General features: G+C 39.7%; 1 protein-coding gene across 2 annotated transcripts in view; it reads left to right on the forward strand.

The window, feature by feature from the left end:
- Positions 1 to 18,551, forward strand: part of EXOC4 (exocyst complex component 4) — a 799,876-nt gene that overhangs the window by 207,534 nt on the left and 573,791 nt on the right. For both annotated transcript variants that reach the window (XM_065939451.1, XM_065939452.1), the window contains exons 8-9: positions 1,791 to 1,936; positions 7,327 to 7,415. In XM_065939451.1, the coding sequence (XP_065795523.1) occupies positions 1,791 to 1,936; positions 7,327 to 7,415 (235 nt within the window). The remainder of the gene's footprint in view (positions 1 to 1,790; positions 1,937 to 7,326; positions 7,416 to 18,551) is intronic.

Below are 18,551 nucleotides of genomic sequence, written 5' to 3' on the forward strand. Positions count from 1 at the left end.
AGTGGACTGCCGTGGGCAAGAAAACAGACTGGTGTGAACTAAACCTCAGTTGAAATCCTGACCTGTTACACTGTAAATATAAGACCTTAGGCTAGTTTCTTCTTCCCTCCTTCCTTCCCCCTCTTTTTCTTTTGAGTTTTTTAAATAGCATTTTAAAGCTCATAGTAAATTGATGGGGAGCATACAGAAAGTGAAAGTGAAAGTCACTCAGTCGTGTCCGATTCTTTGCAACCCCATGGGCTTTCCCTTCTGCAGGGGATCTTCCCAACTCAGGGATCAAACCCAGGTTTCCTGCATTGCAGGCAGACTCTTTACCAGCTGAGCCCCAAGGGAAGCCCAAGAATACTGGAGTGGGTAGCCTATCCCTTCTTCAGGGGATCTTCCCAACCCAGGAATCGAACCAGGGTCTCTTGCATTACAGGCGGATTCTTTATCAACTGAGCTATCAGGGAAGCTAGAGGGTAGAGAAATTTCCTGTTAACTCCTGCTCCCCGCACCCACATGGGCTTGTTTTTTTAACACCACTAATTCTCACTTTTCTCATCTCTAAATTACAACTAGTAACAATTCATAGATTTGAGGATTGAGTAAGATCATGTTTTCAAAATGCCTAATATGTGGTAAGTACTCAGTAACATGTATGTGATCATGATAGAGACATAATCGGCTTTAAAACTTACTTGGAGCAGTATATTCACAGGTGCTTCATAAATGTTTTTTGATGATAATGCTTAATATCGTTCTCACACTTTGAATGAATGATTACACACACGCACACATACACACACCCCTCTATGCAAGGATACTAGTGATTATGGAACCCTGAGTCTGAAAAGCTTTCACTTCCCTCATGGATAGAATTGTTTGCCTACATGTACTGTATACCACTTGGTTATTGTGAAATTATAAATGTGGCAAATGATTATAGAAGTGAGTTGATAGACTTTAGTCCCAGGTTAGATATTCTTAGGAACTGTGGTGATTTCTGTTCCAGATCTGTTGTTTTCTTTCCAAACAGTGGGGACTTTTTACTACACTTGTCCTAGAGATAGTACAACTGATTCTAGCCCAGGCCCCCGAACCCTTGAGGCTCTGAAGTGGATTGATTTTTATAAGCAGGATCTGCTGGCAGTAGTGATTAAAACAACAATAACAAAAAAAAAAAACCTGTTGCTTTTGTTGCTTTGAAGCTCTGCAGATGAATAGTGGCCCTCAAAATTATTTGCAGGTCAAGACCACTTGTCCACTGTGGCCTCTGCTGGCCTGGTTGGCAGGTGTTTTAGATTGCTGGTTCATTTCCTTGTCTGTGTTCTGAGAACTGACCTCCTTGATAAGATTTTCTTCTTTAAATGAAGTAACACATGTAAATGGATTGGCCCCTTGCCTGCAAAATAGTAAGCCCTCAGTAAACATTACGGCATTATTGCTGATGCTGCTATAATTTGGAATAATGAGGATTAAACTATGACTGCAGAAGTATATTGCTTGACTCACCCAACTTCATGCCTGACACATAGTAGACCCTCAATAAAAACTTCCCATTTACCCCCATGTGCAAATGCCCACTATACCCTGTTCTCAGTTTTAGGCATGGGTAGCAAATCGATGACTTTCTGGCCATAAGGAATCTTTCCTTAGGTCTACTACTAGAAATAATGAATAGCTAGGTTAATATCCTTCTTAGTCAAGGAGATTTTAGAATTAGGTCTTCATGGTTTTAAAATTGCTTTTTCCTAATAGCATATCATAAAGGTGCATGTTAATTTTAAGCTGTTTGTCTGCCTGTACAGATGCTGTTGACTGAGTACTTGGATATGAAAAATACACGTACAGCCTCTGAACCATCAGCTCAGCTCAGTTATGCCAGCAGTGGACGCGACTGTGCAGCCTTCTTTGCCAAGAAGAAGCCTCAAAGGCCAAAAAATTCTCTTTTCAAGTAAGTATCTCCCTGCTGGTAAGATAGATGTTCAGATGTGTTAGATCCAAGCTGAATGGTTCTCTACTTTATTAACAGTCATTATTTCACCCAGTTAAAGTTGATTTGAAAGAATTATGATAGCAATATATATTCCTCTCATATACTGAATATATATATTCAATTTTGTGTATTTTCGTCTTCTGTAAGAGAAGTGGCTATTTTGAACTATGGTTGCTGGACTATCTAAAACTTTCAAAAAAAAATTCTGGAATTCATTTCTGGGTATTCCTATATAAAATGAAGAGAAATTCCCTTCTTGTTTCTGGGGAATTTTATATGGAATGAAAGGAAATGAAGTATTTTAGCCTTTGCAAAGGCCTCAAGTGCCAAGAAACAACCTTTGTTAGTAAAATTATAAAGCCAGCTAAGTAGTGTTGGGTTTTACTTGAAATAATAAAAGAATAGCATGGACATTCTTTTTTCCTCATTATGACCAACTGCCCTCCTCAGCTGGTCATAAGTTAGTATAAGTCATAAGTCGGTTGGCAACAGCTAACAGTTAATACGATTATTAACATTAATAGTAAGAGCAGTAACAGCTACCATTGCTCGAGTGCTTACTATGTACCAGGCACTGTGGTAAATGGATTTTTCAAGAGAGTCTCAAATTAATCATAATTTAATTCAGATTATATCAAATTTGGGCAGCAGGAGTAGTAGTTAACACTTCTGAGTCCTTACTAAGTGTTAGCCAAGACATAAAGCCATTTTCATGGATTATCTCATTTACTCATTCATTATAAAAATCTTATGGGTGTGGGTACCATTTTTCATCCTCTTTTACATATGAAAAAAAATTGAGGCACTGACCCCTTAGACACATACAATTTAGTAAAGAAGACAGACAAGTAGATACTTGTGATGGTACCATGAGTGCATGGTATTGGTGGAGGCCATGAGGGGACTCCCAATCAAAAGCAGCTCTTAAGCTTCTCAGGAGACTGCTAAACCGGGAGCAAAGCCAGCCCTTCCCCTGAGTTAGCACTGCTTTGGGAAACAAAGGCTGCCAGGAGCTACTGGTATTGTTCATTCTCATGGCCAGTGACTTCCTCTGCTCAGCACTAGTCAGAGGGGATTATTGGACAACATACACGGTAAAGAAAAAGCTCATTGGAAGCTGAAGTCTGTTTATCAAAATTACACATGATCTAAATGCGGTGTGGTATCCTGGAACAGGAAAAGATTATTAGTGGAACACTTTTGTGAGATTCAAATGAAGTCTGTAGTTCAGTATCATACCCATGTTAATTTATTAGATGCAACAAAATGTATTGCAATTATGTAAGATATTAACATTTGGGAGGGTTTGGGGTGAAAGGTATACAGAAACTCTTTGTACTGTTTTATATCTTTTCCATAAACTTGATTCCAAAATTCAGTTTGTTTTTTAAAAAAAATTTAAAACTTGACACACAAGAGGTTAAGGAACTTACATAAGTTTACATAACTAGCAAGTGGGAGAAACAGGATTTAAATCTTGGTTAACCTATGTTCTTGTGAGGATTAATAAATATTTAAAAATCATATCTGTAAATCTAAGCATGCAAAGTGAGTACAGAAATACATCCCAGTGTTGTCAGTTCCTTCTTTCTGAATATTTGGAAGTCCAGTATCTTCTATTGATTCACTTTTGAGATTTGTTTTCTATCAGGAGAGTTCTTAATCATTAAGGAAGGTTTCAGCAGTTCATTTATCTTGTAGTTTTGAGGAGAGGAGATTTTCTGTGCCCACACTATAGTAAAATCCATTCTGTTTATTGAATTTGTTATTTAAAAAAAGCAAAACAACAAAACAAACAAAAAATAAAACAACACAGTTTTATTCACAGGTTGTTTGCAGTATGAGTTAAAATGCTTTAGTCTGCACGTAACATAGGACCCCAAGTGAATAGGTTAACTTGTAAGAAGGTTATTACCTCACACATAGGAGTGACTACAGAGGATTCCTCAATTCACCAATACAGTATCATCAAGGACTCCGTCCTTTCCTTTTCTCTTCGCATTCAGTCCCACTCCAGTAAAAATGGTGGTGTTAAGGAAAGTGTGTGATTCACCCCACAAATCTTTTTTTTTTTAATTAATAGGCTTAATTTTTTATAGCCATTTTAGATTTGCAGAAAAATTGATTTCCCTTATGTACAGAGATTTCCCTTATGTTCCTCTGCTCCACAGTTTCTCCTCTGATTAACATCTTGCTTAGGCGTGGCACATTAGTTACACTTGAGGAACCAACGTCAATACATCATTATTAAAGTCCTTTGTTTATATTAGCGTTCCCTCTTTGTGTTGTATATAGTTCCACTGGTTTGGAGAAATACATGATGTCATGTATCTACCATTATAGTATCTAAGAGAGTAATTTCACTGCCCTAAATATCCTGTTTTTCACTTACTAATTCCTCCTCCTTTTCCTTATTCCCAAACCCGTAGAAATGACTGATCTTTTTTTCTTTTTAAACTATCTCTGTAGTTTGCTCTTTCTAGAATGTCTTAAAGTTAGAATCATACGATACCCAGTCTTTTCAGACTGACCTCTTTCAGTTAGTAATACGCATTTAACGTTCATTCATGTCTTTTTGTGGCATCTTTTGTGTTGCTAAATAATACTAGTTTTGTGACTGTACCACAGTTTTCCCTTTCAGTTACTGAGAGACATCTTGGTTGCTTCTAGCTTCTGGCAGTTATGGATACAGTGGTGATAAACATTCATTTGCAGGTTTTAGGGTCAGTGTCAGTATTTGACTCATTTGGGTAAATGCCCAGGAGCGTGATTGCTGGATCACATGGTAGGACTGTTTTAACTTGGTAAGATACCATGGAACTGTCTTCGAAAATGGCTTTACCATTTCAAATCCTTTTTAATTCATGAGTAGTGGTTAGTTATCCATTTGTTAATCTTTTCTGCCAGTGGCAAAGCCCCTCTGCAAGTTTTCCTCAAGAAAACTAGGTCTGAGGTCCATTCCTGAACCAGTCACTGGCAAGGGGAAGGAAACCATGGTGATTGTCTTTAAACCAGTGAGAGTGCATCTTTGGTAATAGGTCTCCACCTGGAGAGGGGGCCCCTTCCCCTGATCTTCCTGCTGAGTGAAGAGGGAGGGAGGACACAGATGCCCAGATAGAACTGAGGCTGTGCCAGCAAGCAAGATACAGTGGGAGAAAGGTGATTGATGGAGGCAGCTATGACTGCCTCAAGTGCTGCCTAAGGCCTACTGTTAGGCCTTTTCTTTCCTCTCTCCCCTGCCTTCCTTCCTCCACCCCTCCTCATCCTCCTCTTCCCTCCTCAAGCCCAGCTGACCATTTTCAGTCTATGCATGTTGCCAAAAGCAAGTTTCAGGGTGTTTAGATTTCATGCTGTCACCCCTCACCCCTGACTTTGAACATCAGACCATATAAGCATTTTTAGACACCTAACCAATCTTGAAATTGTGGTTTTGGAAAACGTAAGTTATTGAAAGTAAGTAAGTGAACTTAAGAAATCATTACACCTTTATTATTATTGCATAGTAATAAAGCTCATCACTCACACAGAATTAGGCCATTCTTACAGATCTGCCTGCTTCTTGTCTTGGTTCCACCATTAATGAGTCATGTGAGTCAGGGCTGTTCTCCTGTCTGAGTGGCCTTTAATGCCTTTGGCTGTAAAATGAGGTGAGACTGGCTAATCCTTCTTGTCTCTTTTTACTGTAAAATTGTATCAATCTGTGGCTTGTTGCAAACACATAAAGGATTCCCAAGTAGTAAAAATGCACCAGGTCATAAAGGATTCAGATTCTGGCAAGTCCTCTGTTCTTATCACATCCATGAAGAACTTTATTGCTCTCTTTAATTGCCCCTAGCCAAGGTTAATTGGGTGTATTTAAGTCTTCTCTTATGATATTCCGTGTGCCTTTCTAGTCTTTGCTCGAGTTTTTTTTTCTCTCCTTGCCGTTTCTGATCAGTAGCTATCAGTGTGTTCTCTGGAGGTCAGTGGTTTCTTGTCAGCTCTTGGCTGGCAGGTGGCACTTTTGAAGTACTGCGCACTTTGCCTTCCTTCTGGCTACTCGTGCCCTCAGTTCTTGGCAGGGTGCAGAGAAGGATCAAGTAACTCAAGTGTTTCCCTCACACTGACATTCATCTTGGTATTCATCTTCCTTGTCAAAGAATGGATAAAGAAGGCATAATTAAGAAAATATTGGGGCTCCTTTGTTGTGACCACAAACCTGTCCCATTATCACTGATGCTCATTCATTGTGTTTACCCCTGAGTGGCTATAATTCTTAGAAGGATTTCTCCTGTCAGCCTGTTATCCTGGCTTTGAAAGCCTCAGGTTTGAAATGGGATTTCTTAGCACATTGAAGGATTTACTGTTTGATATAATCATAATTTTTCCTGCTTGTTGTTGTTCCTTTCTGCAAGTTACTCTTTTTTATTTTTTAAAGAATGAGTGAGTGAATGGACAATGCCTTTACCTTTTCTTTCTAATTAAAGAAATTGGTGCCTTTTTATTTATTTATTGTTGTCTGTGCCCTGTGGCATTCGGGATCTTAGTTCCCTGACCAGGGATTGAGTCTGACCTCCTACGTTGGGAGCCCAGAGTCTTAGCCACTGGACCACCAGGGAAGTCCCTCTGCAAGTTACTTTCAAGACTATGATTTGTTTCTGTTTTTATTCACTTTGTTGTCTTTTTAGCTTTTTAAGACAGGTTCTACATCACGAACCCATCCACCATGTTTCTAGCCTCTGAAACCTTTCCTGGGGAGATGTGAACAGGCATTGTGTAGCTTGGTATTTTTAAAAGTATTTTATGTGACAGGTGTCAGGTAAGAATCCTGACAGCTGTTTAGAAAGTATATGGTTTTTGAGGGCTGTTATGGAGAGACCACAGATGTCTTGTTTCTCTGGTGTAGCTATTTAACATCATTTCAAACAGCCCACTGTGCTCATCCTCTCACTAGTTGGAAAGGCAAGAGTTTGGCTCCGAGGAGACAGTATTTCTGTGGTGGCAGCTGGCAGCCACTGAAAGCTTTTGGGTGGCATAGGAGGAAAGTCAGAATGACTTTATGAGATGCTCTTGTGGATTGTATATAGGGATCCTGGCGAGGGATCTGAAGACGAAAGAAAGTTGCAAGAGATCAAGTTGTATCAGTTGAAATCAAGAATGAGCAGAAGATCCAAATACTGTCACAGAGGAGCATTTCACCAGGAATACCATTCACAAATCTTGATCCATAGCAGCCTGCCCTGGATCAGGACGTCTTGGTTGTGAAACACTAGGGAGCATCCCACGGATGGAGTAGGATACTTTGGGGATGCTGGACACAACCTATTTGGTTACTCCCTCACTGTGTTTTTTGTTGCATTTCATTGCAGGTTCGAATCCTCCTCCCATGCCATCAGCATGAGTGCCTACTTGCGAGAACAGAGAAGGGAGCTGTACAGTCGGAGCGGAGAACTTCAAGGTGGGTAACTGACCCTCCCTGGCAAAACTCGTTTTCTGGAGGAAGATCTGAAGTGTCTAGAGCATGTGAATTTGAGGTCTGCATTCATAGGATTCTTTCACAATAGCAAAAATTTAAACACTTGGTAATCTGTTTCTTCTATCATTTCCCATCTGCCACCAAGCCGCTAAAACTGTTAGTATGGCCGCAGGATTTATAGACCTGCCACCATTCAAGTGCGAACTCAAAGTGAAAAGAGAAGTAGGGCAATTTCTTCTTGCTTAAAAATGACGGACATGATTCCAGTCAGCGTCGAGAGGAATGCCCCTCTTCTGTGGCTGCCATGGCTATTTTAATTATTGTTTTCAGTACTTTCTGGCGTATCACAGGAATGCTTGAGATTTGGAAAAGGGCAGATGCTGCCTCTGTCATTATTTGAAGGGAAGAAGGATGCCTTTAGACAGCGTGTGCTGATGAACATAGCTTTGATACACAGGATATTTGATACTTAGCTGTGGTTACTAAAGAGTTGAAATCTGAAGGAGAAAATACTTAAGAAAATAAATAAGTAAATCTAATTAAATTAAAAAAAATCATGTCAATAACATTTTTCCCCCTGTGATCAAAAGGACGCTAATCATGGTAAATGTGATCAATCAAGAAAGGTTCGTGAGACCTGCTAAATGCAGCACAGGCAAACACTGAAAGGGGTGGAAGTTGTCTGGTACAAATAAAAGATAGAGCCCGAAGATCCAGTTGTGAAAGTAAGGGAGGAAAATCAATATCAGGGACTTCCCTGGTGGTCCGGTGGTTTGGAATCTGCCTTGCAATGCAGGAGACGCAGGTTCGATCCCTAGTTGGGGAGTTAAGATGCCCCATGGTGCACCTACAACAAACAAACAAAATAGCCCCTCCAGAAACGAAGCAATATCAAACAGTCAGTGGTTAACAGCTAAGCAGGTGGTAGGCATAAATTGCTAAGTTTGTTGAGGGAAGGGAATGATTCCTTAGATTTAATTTCTAGAATTAAAAACATAGAAATATGTTTGAGGATATAAGGAAAAGGACATTAGCTTACCAGTATCTTATTTAGTACTAAAGTGTTGCTATATGTTCTAGAAAACATGAAGTGTGTGTCTTGGAGTCTTGAAGTGGAGGAGTATGGAGAGCAGTTAGATTTGGAATAAGTGAAGGAGTGACCCTCTGTGTGGTCAGACAAGGAGTGGAGGAGGAATGTGATCCAGGTCGCTGCAGCCAGCGACCTCCTAGCAATGTAGGATGGACTGCAAAGCTTGGAAGGCAGTGATAGTTTTGGAACACACATTCTTGTAGGACTGATTATATGTGAACTGCCAGGTAGGGGGTGTAGCAAATCATCTAGGTTTAGAGAGATCTTCCATATCTCCACCTTTCATCACAGAGTTCATTTGTGAATTCAGAGTTGGCCTAAGGAATAGTTTAAAATTTACCCATATGATTCCTTTTCACCTGGCTTCTAGTATATGATCTCTGGGTCGGGAAGATCTCCTGGAGAAGAGACTGGCAACTCGCTTTGGTATTCTTGCCTGGAACATCCCATGGATAGAGGAGCCTGGTGGCCCACAGTGCTTGAGGTCACAGAGTCAAACATGACTGAGCACACATAAGTATGCACTAGATTCTTCTTTTTGGTTAGATAGTAAGCCCCGTGAGTAAGCAGTCTGCTCTAGCCATGTGGAGGGATTTTCTCTGCCCTCCTCCCCAGTTGTGTCCATGATCTCTTGAGAGACAGTAATAGCCAATCAATGAAGAGTAAAGGATTCTGGGCCCACATTGCCTGCATTTCAAACCTAGCTCCCGATTTCCTAGCTTCAGAAGCTCTTTGCCTCTGCTTATCTCTAGATGGGGATGAAAATAGCAGTGCCTACCCCATGAGGTTTTTATGAAAGTTAGGTGAGTAAAGCTGTGAACAGTGTTAAGAAAAGTGCCTGGCATGTAGTAACTCTAATGCCTTCCTCTTCAGATGTTGTTATTACTAGTTCTGTCACTGTAGAGTTTTCACATACATTCTGTTTGTCTCCTCATTGGGCTAAATGCTACTCAGCTTTCCTACTTAAATTTGTCATTTACCCTGCTGGTCCCTCCTCTCCCTAACTAACCTCCTGCCAACCACACACACACTGTTTCTACCTCTCTCTGAGCTCATTCCCCCTGCTGTGTGCTCACACATTTAGTGTTCCCTTTCTGATCACTTTCTGCACTGGAGTGTGGATTAATGCTCACTGTTTTGAGTCGCCCACTGAAGTATAAGCTCTGAGAGGGAAATGCTTCTTTATTTCCTGTGCTTTGCACAGTGCCTGGTATGGTATATGTTCGATAAAGAGGAATATGGGTGGTAGAGGTCTAAAGTAGGATGAACAAGGTCTGAAGTAGGACAGACAGCTTACCACTGAGAAGTTAGGGGACCCAAAGGAGATGGGAGCACTGAGAGCCATTATCAGCTTCCTAGGTTTCCATTTGCTTTTAAGTTTAGGCTGAAGTAGAGCCTATACGTGGAGAAGGCACTGGCACCCCACTCCAGTACTCTTACCTGGAGAATCCCATGGATGGAGGAGCCTCGTAGGCTGTAGTCCATGGGGTTGCACAGAGTCGGGCACGACTGAAGTGACTTAGCAGCAGCAGAGCCTATACATAAATACATTTTTGTTCTTTGCAGTTATACATGGCTTTATTAAGTACAGATATTGCCCTTGAGCTGTCTGGCCTATGACAGCATTGCTGTGTATAATCGAAAAACATTAAAATCCAGTTAAATTACAGAGGACTTTCATTCTGCAAGGGTGGTTAATTGAAGAATCATCAAAATCTTAACTAGGAACTTCCCGTCTTTCAGCAAGTTAATTGAAATATGGAACTTTCAAGCAACAGTCTATTGTTCTTACCTGTGTTGAGCAAAACGGGTGCATTTATCTCTGGTTGCAGGTAGAGAGTAGCTAGCAAACATATCATGTTCACAATAGTCATTAAAAAATAATTGAACTGAACTGAGACATCACATGCTTGATGAGAGACTGTATCACCTGATCAACTATTATACAAGTTTGATAGTGTTTCATTTAGCAGCCAGAGTTTCTCTGAAGAATGCTTTTAATATTTCAGGGAAAAAAGGTGGGGGGGGGGATGTCATACCAATTTTCCATTAAAAACGGTCATCCTTTCTCAATTATTCTATTAATCTGACCTGTCTGAGGACCACAGTGAGATCCACGTTTCAGCTTATCCTGAAAAGGTGTAGCTGAATAGTTCAGTCACATCATGAGAGATTGGCAAGGGATTTTCGTCACTTCTCTTAACACCACGTAGCTGCAGTGGTTTGGTTCAGGAGGTCAGCTCTTCCTTCTGTTGTAGGAGCATGGTAAAAGACAGACCATCAAAGTAACATTAAAAAGCTCAAATCCGACAAAAAGTTCAGTTCCTGCCAACACTTCCAATTCATCATGCAATTAAAAATGTTACCCAACCTAACAACCCACAAGGGGGAAGAAAAGAATAAAAAAATGAGATTTCTTTGGTACCATCAACCCATCTCAGTTGGCTGTAACTGTCAGGGTACAGATGGTTCATTATATAGTCTGCTGTTGGCAATTGGGCTGAGGAGGTGGGGGTGTGATTTCCAAGTGTGCAGGGTAACAGGTGGAAATCAAACTTGTGTGTGTGTCTCCGTTAATCACAGACGTCCTGTTGTTCCGAGCCTCTTCACTGACTGGTTCATTGTTCCGCTTAGGCAGCCATGTGGTCGCTTAGAAAGATACTCATTTTAATGAATGTTTAGCTTGAATATAGCATCTCAGGTTTAGTGCGTGATTCTCCAGGAGAATAAGATAACTGATGAACACATTATCTCATGAGGGTTTAAAAAAAAAAAAAAGAAAAGTCAAAATACTCACTGCAGCCCATGACCAAAATAAGCTCTTTGGTTAATCAGTCCCCTGTGCCTCGGACCTCTCATTTGAAAAATAGAGCTGTTCCCATTTCTGACTCTTTTAGGGGGGTATGGTGACTGGTAAATTAGATATTAAAACTCTGGAAAATATTAGAATAGCTGTAATTGATTGAAATTAAAATGGTGTGTAAAACAATTGATTGTTGCAGGCTGAAGGGTGCTGCCCCCCTCTTTATCCCTCATTTTCTCCTCCTCTCCACTCCTGTTGTTCCTCTGGGTTGGCTCTCCTCAAGGTCACCAGTGACCTCCATCTTGGCAGATTTTGTGTTTGCTTTTCTGTGTTCATCTCACTGCCTCTCTCAGCAGCTGTTTTCCATTCCTCTTTCTCATGTTCTTTCTGAGTCTTCTCGAGGCCTCCGTGGAGCGTCTCACGGTTTGGTCCTGGAATCTCTCCTGTACTCTCTGTGTGGCCCTTCCCCAGACGAGCTCAGCCAAAACCAAGCTTTGCCTGCGGCCTCGATACAGATGACTTCCAAGTCTGGGTCTCCTGCCCGAATCTCATTATTGTTTCCCAGTCTCTTCCAGCATCCTGTCTCCCCTTCTCACATCCTAGCATTCTTAATCTCAGCAGGTTTTTTATTTTCCTCATGATACATTAAAAAAATATATGCATCTTCTTAACACATTATTGACTGGCGATTTTTTGCAGAAGCTACTAATGCCTATGGTTGGCGATTTGTTATGTAAGTGAATTTTGAAACACTTGGTCAATAATATTTGGGTAACAAAAGATGTACTAATACTCCTCTGGTCAATCAGTGGTTAACTTGTTAATTTTCTACACATCCCTCAGAATGCAAGCATTGGTGGTGTGTTCCACGGCCTGAGACAATGCTTGACTTGAATTAGGCACTTAGAAAATACATGATGAAGAAGGAGGCCTCTATCCTCAACATCTTACATGTAGGTTCAAGCTTACTTATTTGAGAAACCCTAGTGAGGGGTTTTAAGAAACAGACTCATAGTTCTGTGATTTGTCTGTGTTCATTTTTAAAGATGTTAGAACTCACGAGTGGGTAGAGTACATTAACTGTCACTGATCCAAGTTGAAATGTACGCTCAGTTTCGATTCCAGTTTCTTCTCTGTCCTGGGGCTGCTTAGTGCTTCTATTTGTTCTCAGTCATATCACCTTTAAGAGTATTGGTTTTATTCCCATTAGTTTAATGAGTGGCATTTCTATTGCCCTGACATTGAAATAGTCTGTAAAGCTCCAACCACTTGAGAATTGACTTCTCTAAGAGGATTTGCTTTACATAGTAAATACAGAAGTAGTGGCATCAGGGAAAAGTGGGCTCTTACACTGACCTGACCTGAATTTTCTGAGTTTTTCTCTCTAATGGGTTGTTGGTTACTGGGGTTGTGAATACTTAATAATATTGTCTGTAATTAATCTGCTTGGAGGTGCCTTGCCTTAAGGTAAGGCAATATTTGAAATAGATTAACCATGAGTTGATTATCCTTTTCACAGAGAATTTATAATAAGAGTCTCCTAAGTAGCAAGCTGTTCTATAATGGAACATTTAAAGCAAGATTTCACTTAATGCATACATTTTCAGGGACATTTTGGCTGAAGTGAGGCACAGTGATTTTATACTCATACCACTCTTTTGTTCCACAGCCTTAAATATAAGAACTTGTAAAGTTTTATATCCTGAAATCTGATAAGAAAATTCTTTTGTAGTCATTAAAATTTTGCTTAATGACTTTGTTAATAACTCAGTAACAATATGCAGGTGACATGCCTAAAAAAGAAGTACTTTTTTTGGTTAGAATTGCGTATAATTATTTCAAAATAACCTTAATCTGTTAGAGTTAGTGCTTCTGTTTTAAGTTCTAAAATAGTGTATGAAAATTGATTCCCCCTCCTTTGGGGTATTTAATATTCTTTTTAAAAAGACAGATCATAACTTATATGTAAGATTTCTCTCATAATAAAATTATAATCAAATTTTTATAAGTGCTAATTCTAATTTCTTTGTCTATTCCTAAGAAGTAGTATTATAATAAATGTACTTTCCTCAGGTCATGAGCAGACAAATGCGTTATTTCAAATCATGTAGAAAATAAAATGCCACGACTGTTATTGAGTATACCAACTCTTAGCCTTAATCTATGGAATGTAGATATTATATTTAAAATTTTTTGTTTTTGTGGATTTAGTTTATATAGGTATTTATTTTCTGAGTAAGTCTAGTTCATACACCATCCTTTCTACATAGTGGACAAATCGCTGGTAGCTGAACCATGGAGAAAATGGAATAGGGGAGTGCAAAGATGCCATTGCAAAGCCTCATTTAATAAAGTCTAAGAAACTCACTCTTGACAAAGGATCCTTGGTCATTATGCAGAACTAGTTGTTGACATATAACCTTATTTTAAAAAAGCTTTTGTCCTACCCATTTATTGATTCATTCATACAAATAGGAAAGAAGGGGAAATGCTGCTAAATGAGATATATATATTTGAGTTTTAAAAGTCATACATATGCATGTCTATTTATGTTATGCTTCAGTTAAATTTTTTTAAACCCAAGTATGAAGAAACTACACCAAAAACTTCTAACATGATGCAAGAGAATTTTGAAAGTTAGCTTGTGTCATAATTTTTATTATTTGGTTCTCATTAATTTTTTAATAATGTGAAGATAGCAGCTTGATGCTGTTCCTTATTTTCTTAGACTTTCTTTAGGACCATAAGAAATTGCATTTTGACAACTCTAGTAGTTTTTATGATGCAGCTCGCTCAGACTTGAGGTCTTTTAGAAGACAGAGAAGATCACAAACCTTTATGGTATGTAGTGAGGAAAGCAGTTATTAGGAACTGATGGGAATGCTGTATAACAAGTTTATCATTGCCTCAATAAGACACAATTCATAAGGTAATATTATATTTTCAAAATGTAATACTAATGAAATACTAATAGAGATTACCTTGTCAAAAGTGATCTGATATAAAAATTCAGAAGTTGAAGTACACTTGCACATAGTATGACATCTAGAAAATAAAGCAGTCGATGTTTAATGCTAGAAAGTGCTATGGAACTCTTAATCTAGTGCTTTTAAACTCATTTTCAATCATAGAGCCCGTCTTCTGTTTATGTCTTGTTTCACAGTTCATTATAGGAAAGATATGAAAGTGGCTATGATTTGACTCAGCGAGGCTGGGGTCAGCCCCTCCCCGACTTAGACCCTGCCTCCGTCTGCTCCTTTTCCCTTCCTCTCTGGGGCACCCGAGGTAACTGGCAACTCTCAGAAGTAGACACCTACCCAAAGGAAAATTTGATATTGGGAGAGAGAGAATATTATAGGTTTGGAGGGATAGGACAGACTTAGCAATAATGAGTGGTGAGACAATTGAGTACCTGTAAAGGAAAAAAAAACCCAAAACATTGGATTTGAACCTCATATCATTTAGGAAAAGACATTTTTGGTGGGCAGAGAACTCAAATGTGAAAGGCAAAACTTATGGACAAGTATGTTCATAGGAGCATTGTTTGAATAACAGAAAACTGGAAATAAATGCCATAGTCTGAAGAAAGGAAATATATTAATAAATCATGGTATAGCCATGGTTACAAGTGGAGGCATAGTAGATAGCAATGAAAAAGAATAAACTCTGCTTTGCATTAGTTTGGTTGGATCTCAGAAGCAATCACATAGGACTGGGTATAGGCTTAATTCCATCTACATGAAGATCAGAAGCAGTCAGAACTGAATAGTATCTTTTTATGCATATGTCTCCTTATGTGATGAAAATGTGAAGAAGGTAAGATAGGGGCATAAATATAAAACTTAGGAGAGGGATCACCTCTGGAGAAGATGGAGGAGTATATGATCCAAGAGAGGAGCACATGAGCCTTCAAAGAGAATAGGAGTGTTGTGTTTCTTAAGTTCCATGATGGGAATGCTAGTGCTAGTCTTATTATTTTTAAAACCATACAAATGCCAAGTACACTCTTACATATATTATACATTTCATTAAGAGTAGAAGTATAACAATTAATTTTTAAAAAGCCCTCTAGATCTCCGGAGACACAATCATACATTGCAGTGTAATGCTATTGTTTAGAAGTCTAAACTAGATTGGAGTTTTCTGCATTAGCTGGGTTCTTTTTTTTTAGGCCTGCACTATTTTAGTATAGCCTTGCCACTTTATTAAAAATCCTACAGGAAAAAATAACTGTTTTAAATACAATTGCGGTAACAGTATTGTATCAGACTGTACAGTAGTTTTGGCTGGAGATCATGGCAGCACCTGGATCATGAAGGACCAGCCCAACCTAATTCCAAAGTCCCTTGTTCAGCTCAGGCTGCAGATGGCAGCTTGCTTCTGTATGGAGGTGGCAGAGTTGTATGTACTCACATTGGATTTCCAGCTTGTCATTGTGGTGTGGATGAAAATATACATCAAGTCACTGTTGGCTTCACCACAATTTTAAACTGAAAAGCCCATATTACAGTAATATATGATAGTCTCTCTGAATGCTACATGAATATTGTAATAGTCATAATATAGGATGTTCATTCCTAGAATTGCGATGACATGTACTGAACTGCAGCCAGTTCATTTGCATATTCATGCCCACTTAGCTCAAATAAGTCCCTGTTTGTTTGCACATTAATGCCTGATTTCAGCACCAGTTAGCTCATTTACATATCCCTGTTCAGTTGGTTAGTGAGGTTCATATGTGGAATATTGGTGCGGCTGTTTGAGCTTTGAGTAGCTATGGGAGCATTCTTGTTTAGTGGAAGGAGTACTTAGTATTCACCTTGCTTTTACCAAGCAACGTATTTTACGTTTCTGAGCCCCAGATACCTCATCCATGTAACGAAGCCAGCAGTACTCTTAGTTTGCCTCTTTCTTAAGGTTCTGGTAATTGATGTGTCGTCGGTGACAACATAGTCAACGTTTTCAGGCCAACCATATTTTAGGCGCTGCTCCTAGAATGTCTGCATGTGGAAGAGTTCTTGGTGCTGTGGAAGACAAGACAGGCAAACAGTTTTCATAAATAAGTACCTTGGGGAGCATGGAGGAGAAAACAGAACATTGCTGGGATAGCCATAGAAGCTGTTACAAAGGAGTCGTCTTTGTATTGAAATGGGATGGACTTCCCTGGTGGTCCAGGGGTTAAGAACCCAGCTTCCAGAGCAGGGGACTCAGGTTCCTTCCCTGGACGGGGGATTCAGTGTCCACATGCCATAGGGCTGCCCCCACTGCCGCAGCTAAGACCCTGTGAAGCTCAAAGTAAATAAAGAAATATTAAAAAAAAAAGTTGAAAAGATGAGTTAACTGGACTGACCATGGGAAGGGCACTCACCGCAGGTAGGGAGAGGATGTAACACAACACACAGCTGTGTGCGAGCTTCAGGGAGATGCAGGTGTTTTGCTGTGGTTGGACCCAGTCGAGGGGGACAGTTGGGCAAATCTCAAGGGACCTGGTATGACAGCAGGAAGGCTTGTGAGTGATGAGGAGTTGTCTAAGGATTTAAAGCAGGAGAGTCACCTAATAAAATCTGCATTTTAGTACAAATATTCTGGTGGCTTATGGAAGAGAATCAGTGCAGTGAGACTGGAGGCAAGAAGGTACATTGTGGTGTTGTTTCAGGTGAGAGCTTATAGGAGATTATGCCAGCTTTTTAGAAGGGTGGTAGCCAGTGAGGACGGAGAGGTGGGAGTAGATCCAAAAGCTAATTTCGAGGTAAAGCCCCTTGGACAGGATTCATTCTGTGTGGAGTTTGAGCAACAGATAGGCTTGGTTCCCAGTTTTCCAATCTGGTGACTTGGGTAGATCATGATGTTATTTGTCGTAAGATAGGAAGTACAAGAAGAGAAGTGGTTTTTATGGAGCGTTAGGGGCGAAGATAGCTTTTTATAATATGTATTTTCATGTTTCTCTTTTAGTTTTGTTTAGATCTATTTAACCTTAGCTAACCTAACTAATTGGATTAATCTGTTATCAACTGTCTGGTGATTAAGGCCTTCAGCATGTTTGATTACCATTACCATTCCCTTCCCTAAGTGTAATGGAGTTAAAGGTCCCCCCCCCACTCCCCGCTTCTTTTTATTTTTAAATTGCAAATACTGCTTTCTCCTTTCTAGGATTTAACTGATCTATTAACTTTGGTGCCCTTTCTGTGTCTCTGAAGAATAGGAATTCTTTAATTTTTGTTTCCAGATATATCCTCAATTTTTGCTATTAAAATCAAGCTACTATCCATCTTTCTTAATAACTTGCTTTTTCGATTCTGTACAAGTTACTTTCTAGTTGTCTTAATTGTAAAAAGAAGTTAAATGACTTCTCTGACTCTCATTCTGCCCAAACCTCTGGATTCTTGAGTCTTAGCCTCTCAGTCACTCTCTGTTCTGAGTCTGAGGACCAGGAGTATGGTCTCTGTAGCGGGTTTCCTGTCTGGGTGACTTTGGGAAAATTAGCTCCTTTGTATGTCAGTTTTATTTTCGATAAACTGTAAGTGTATCTATCTCATAGGGCCATAGTGAGGATAGAAAGAGTTAATATGCGTAGTGTTTAGAACTGTACCTGGCACATACTAAGTACGGAATAGTCGCTCAGTCGTGTCCGACTCTTTGCGACCCCAGGGACATTAGCCCACCAGGCTCCACCCTCCATGGGATTCTCCAGGCAAGAGTACTGGAGTGGGTTGCCATTACCTTCTCCGGGGGATCTTCCAAACTCAGGGATTGAACCCGGGTCTCCCGCATTCCAGGCAGACACTTTAACCTCTGAGCCACCAGGGAAGCCTGAATAAATGTTAGTTATTGTTAATTTATCTATATCTGCACCCCCCTGCCCCCCCGCCCCACACCCCAATACTTAGCATCATTTTTCATATATGAGAGATACTCAAAAAATAAATGCTTCTAAAATTAATGATTGAATAAGCTTGCTAATGGACAAAGAAATTCTAGTAAAACCTCCTATAATGGTCCTCTTTTGCTTCTTTTCTATTTTCTTTGATAAAAGCCCTTTTAGTTAAAGACTTGAGAAACCATGTTTAACGTGATGATCATCCCAATCTTATAATGCTAAGTGGCTTTCACAACAGTAATCTGGGTGGAATTCACATATATCTCTAACCAAGAGGGCAGCGCTTAGTGACTCTATAGTGATCTGCTCTTCCTAATTATTTCCCCCGAAATAAATATGGCCATCATG

Source organism: Muntiacus reevesi, chromosome 6 (genome assembly GCF_963930625.1).
Source record: "Muntiacus reevesi chromosome 6, mMunRee1.1, whole genome shotgun sequence".
Lineage (NCBI taxonomy): Eukaryota > Metazoa > Chordata > Mammalia > Artiodactyla > Cervidae > Muntiacus > Muntiacus reevesi.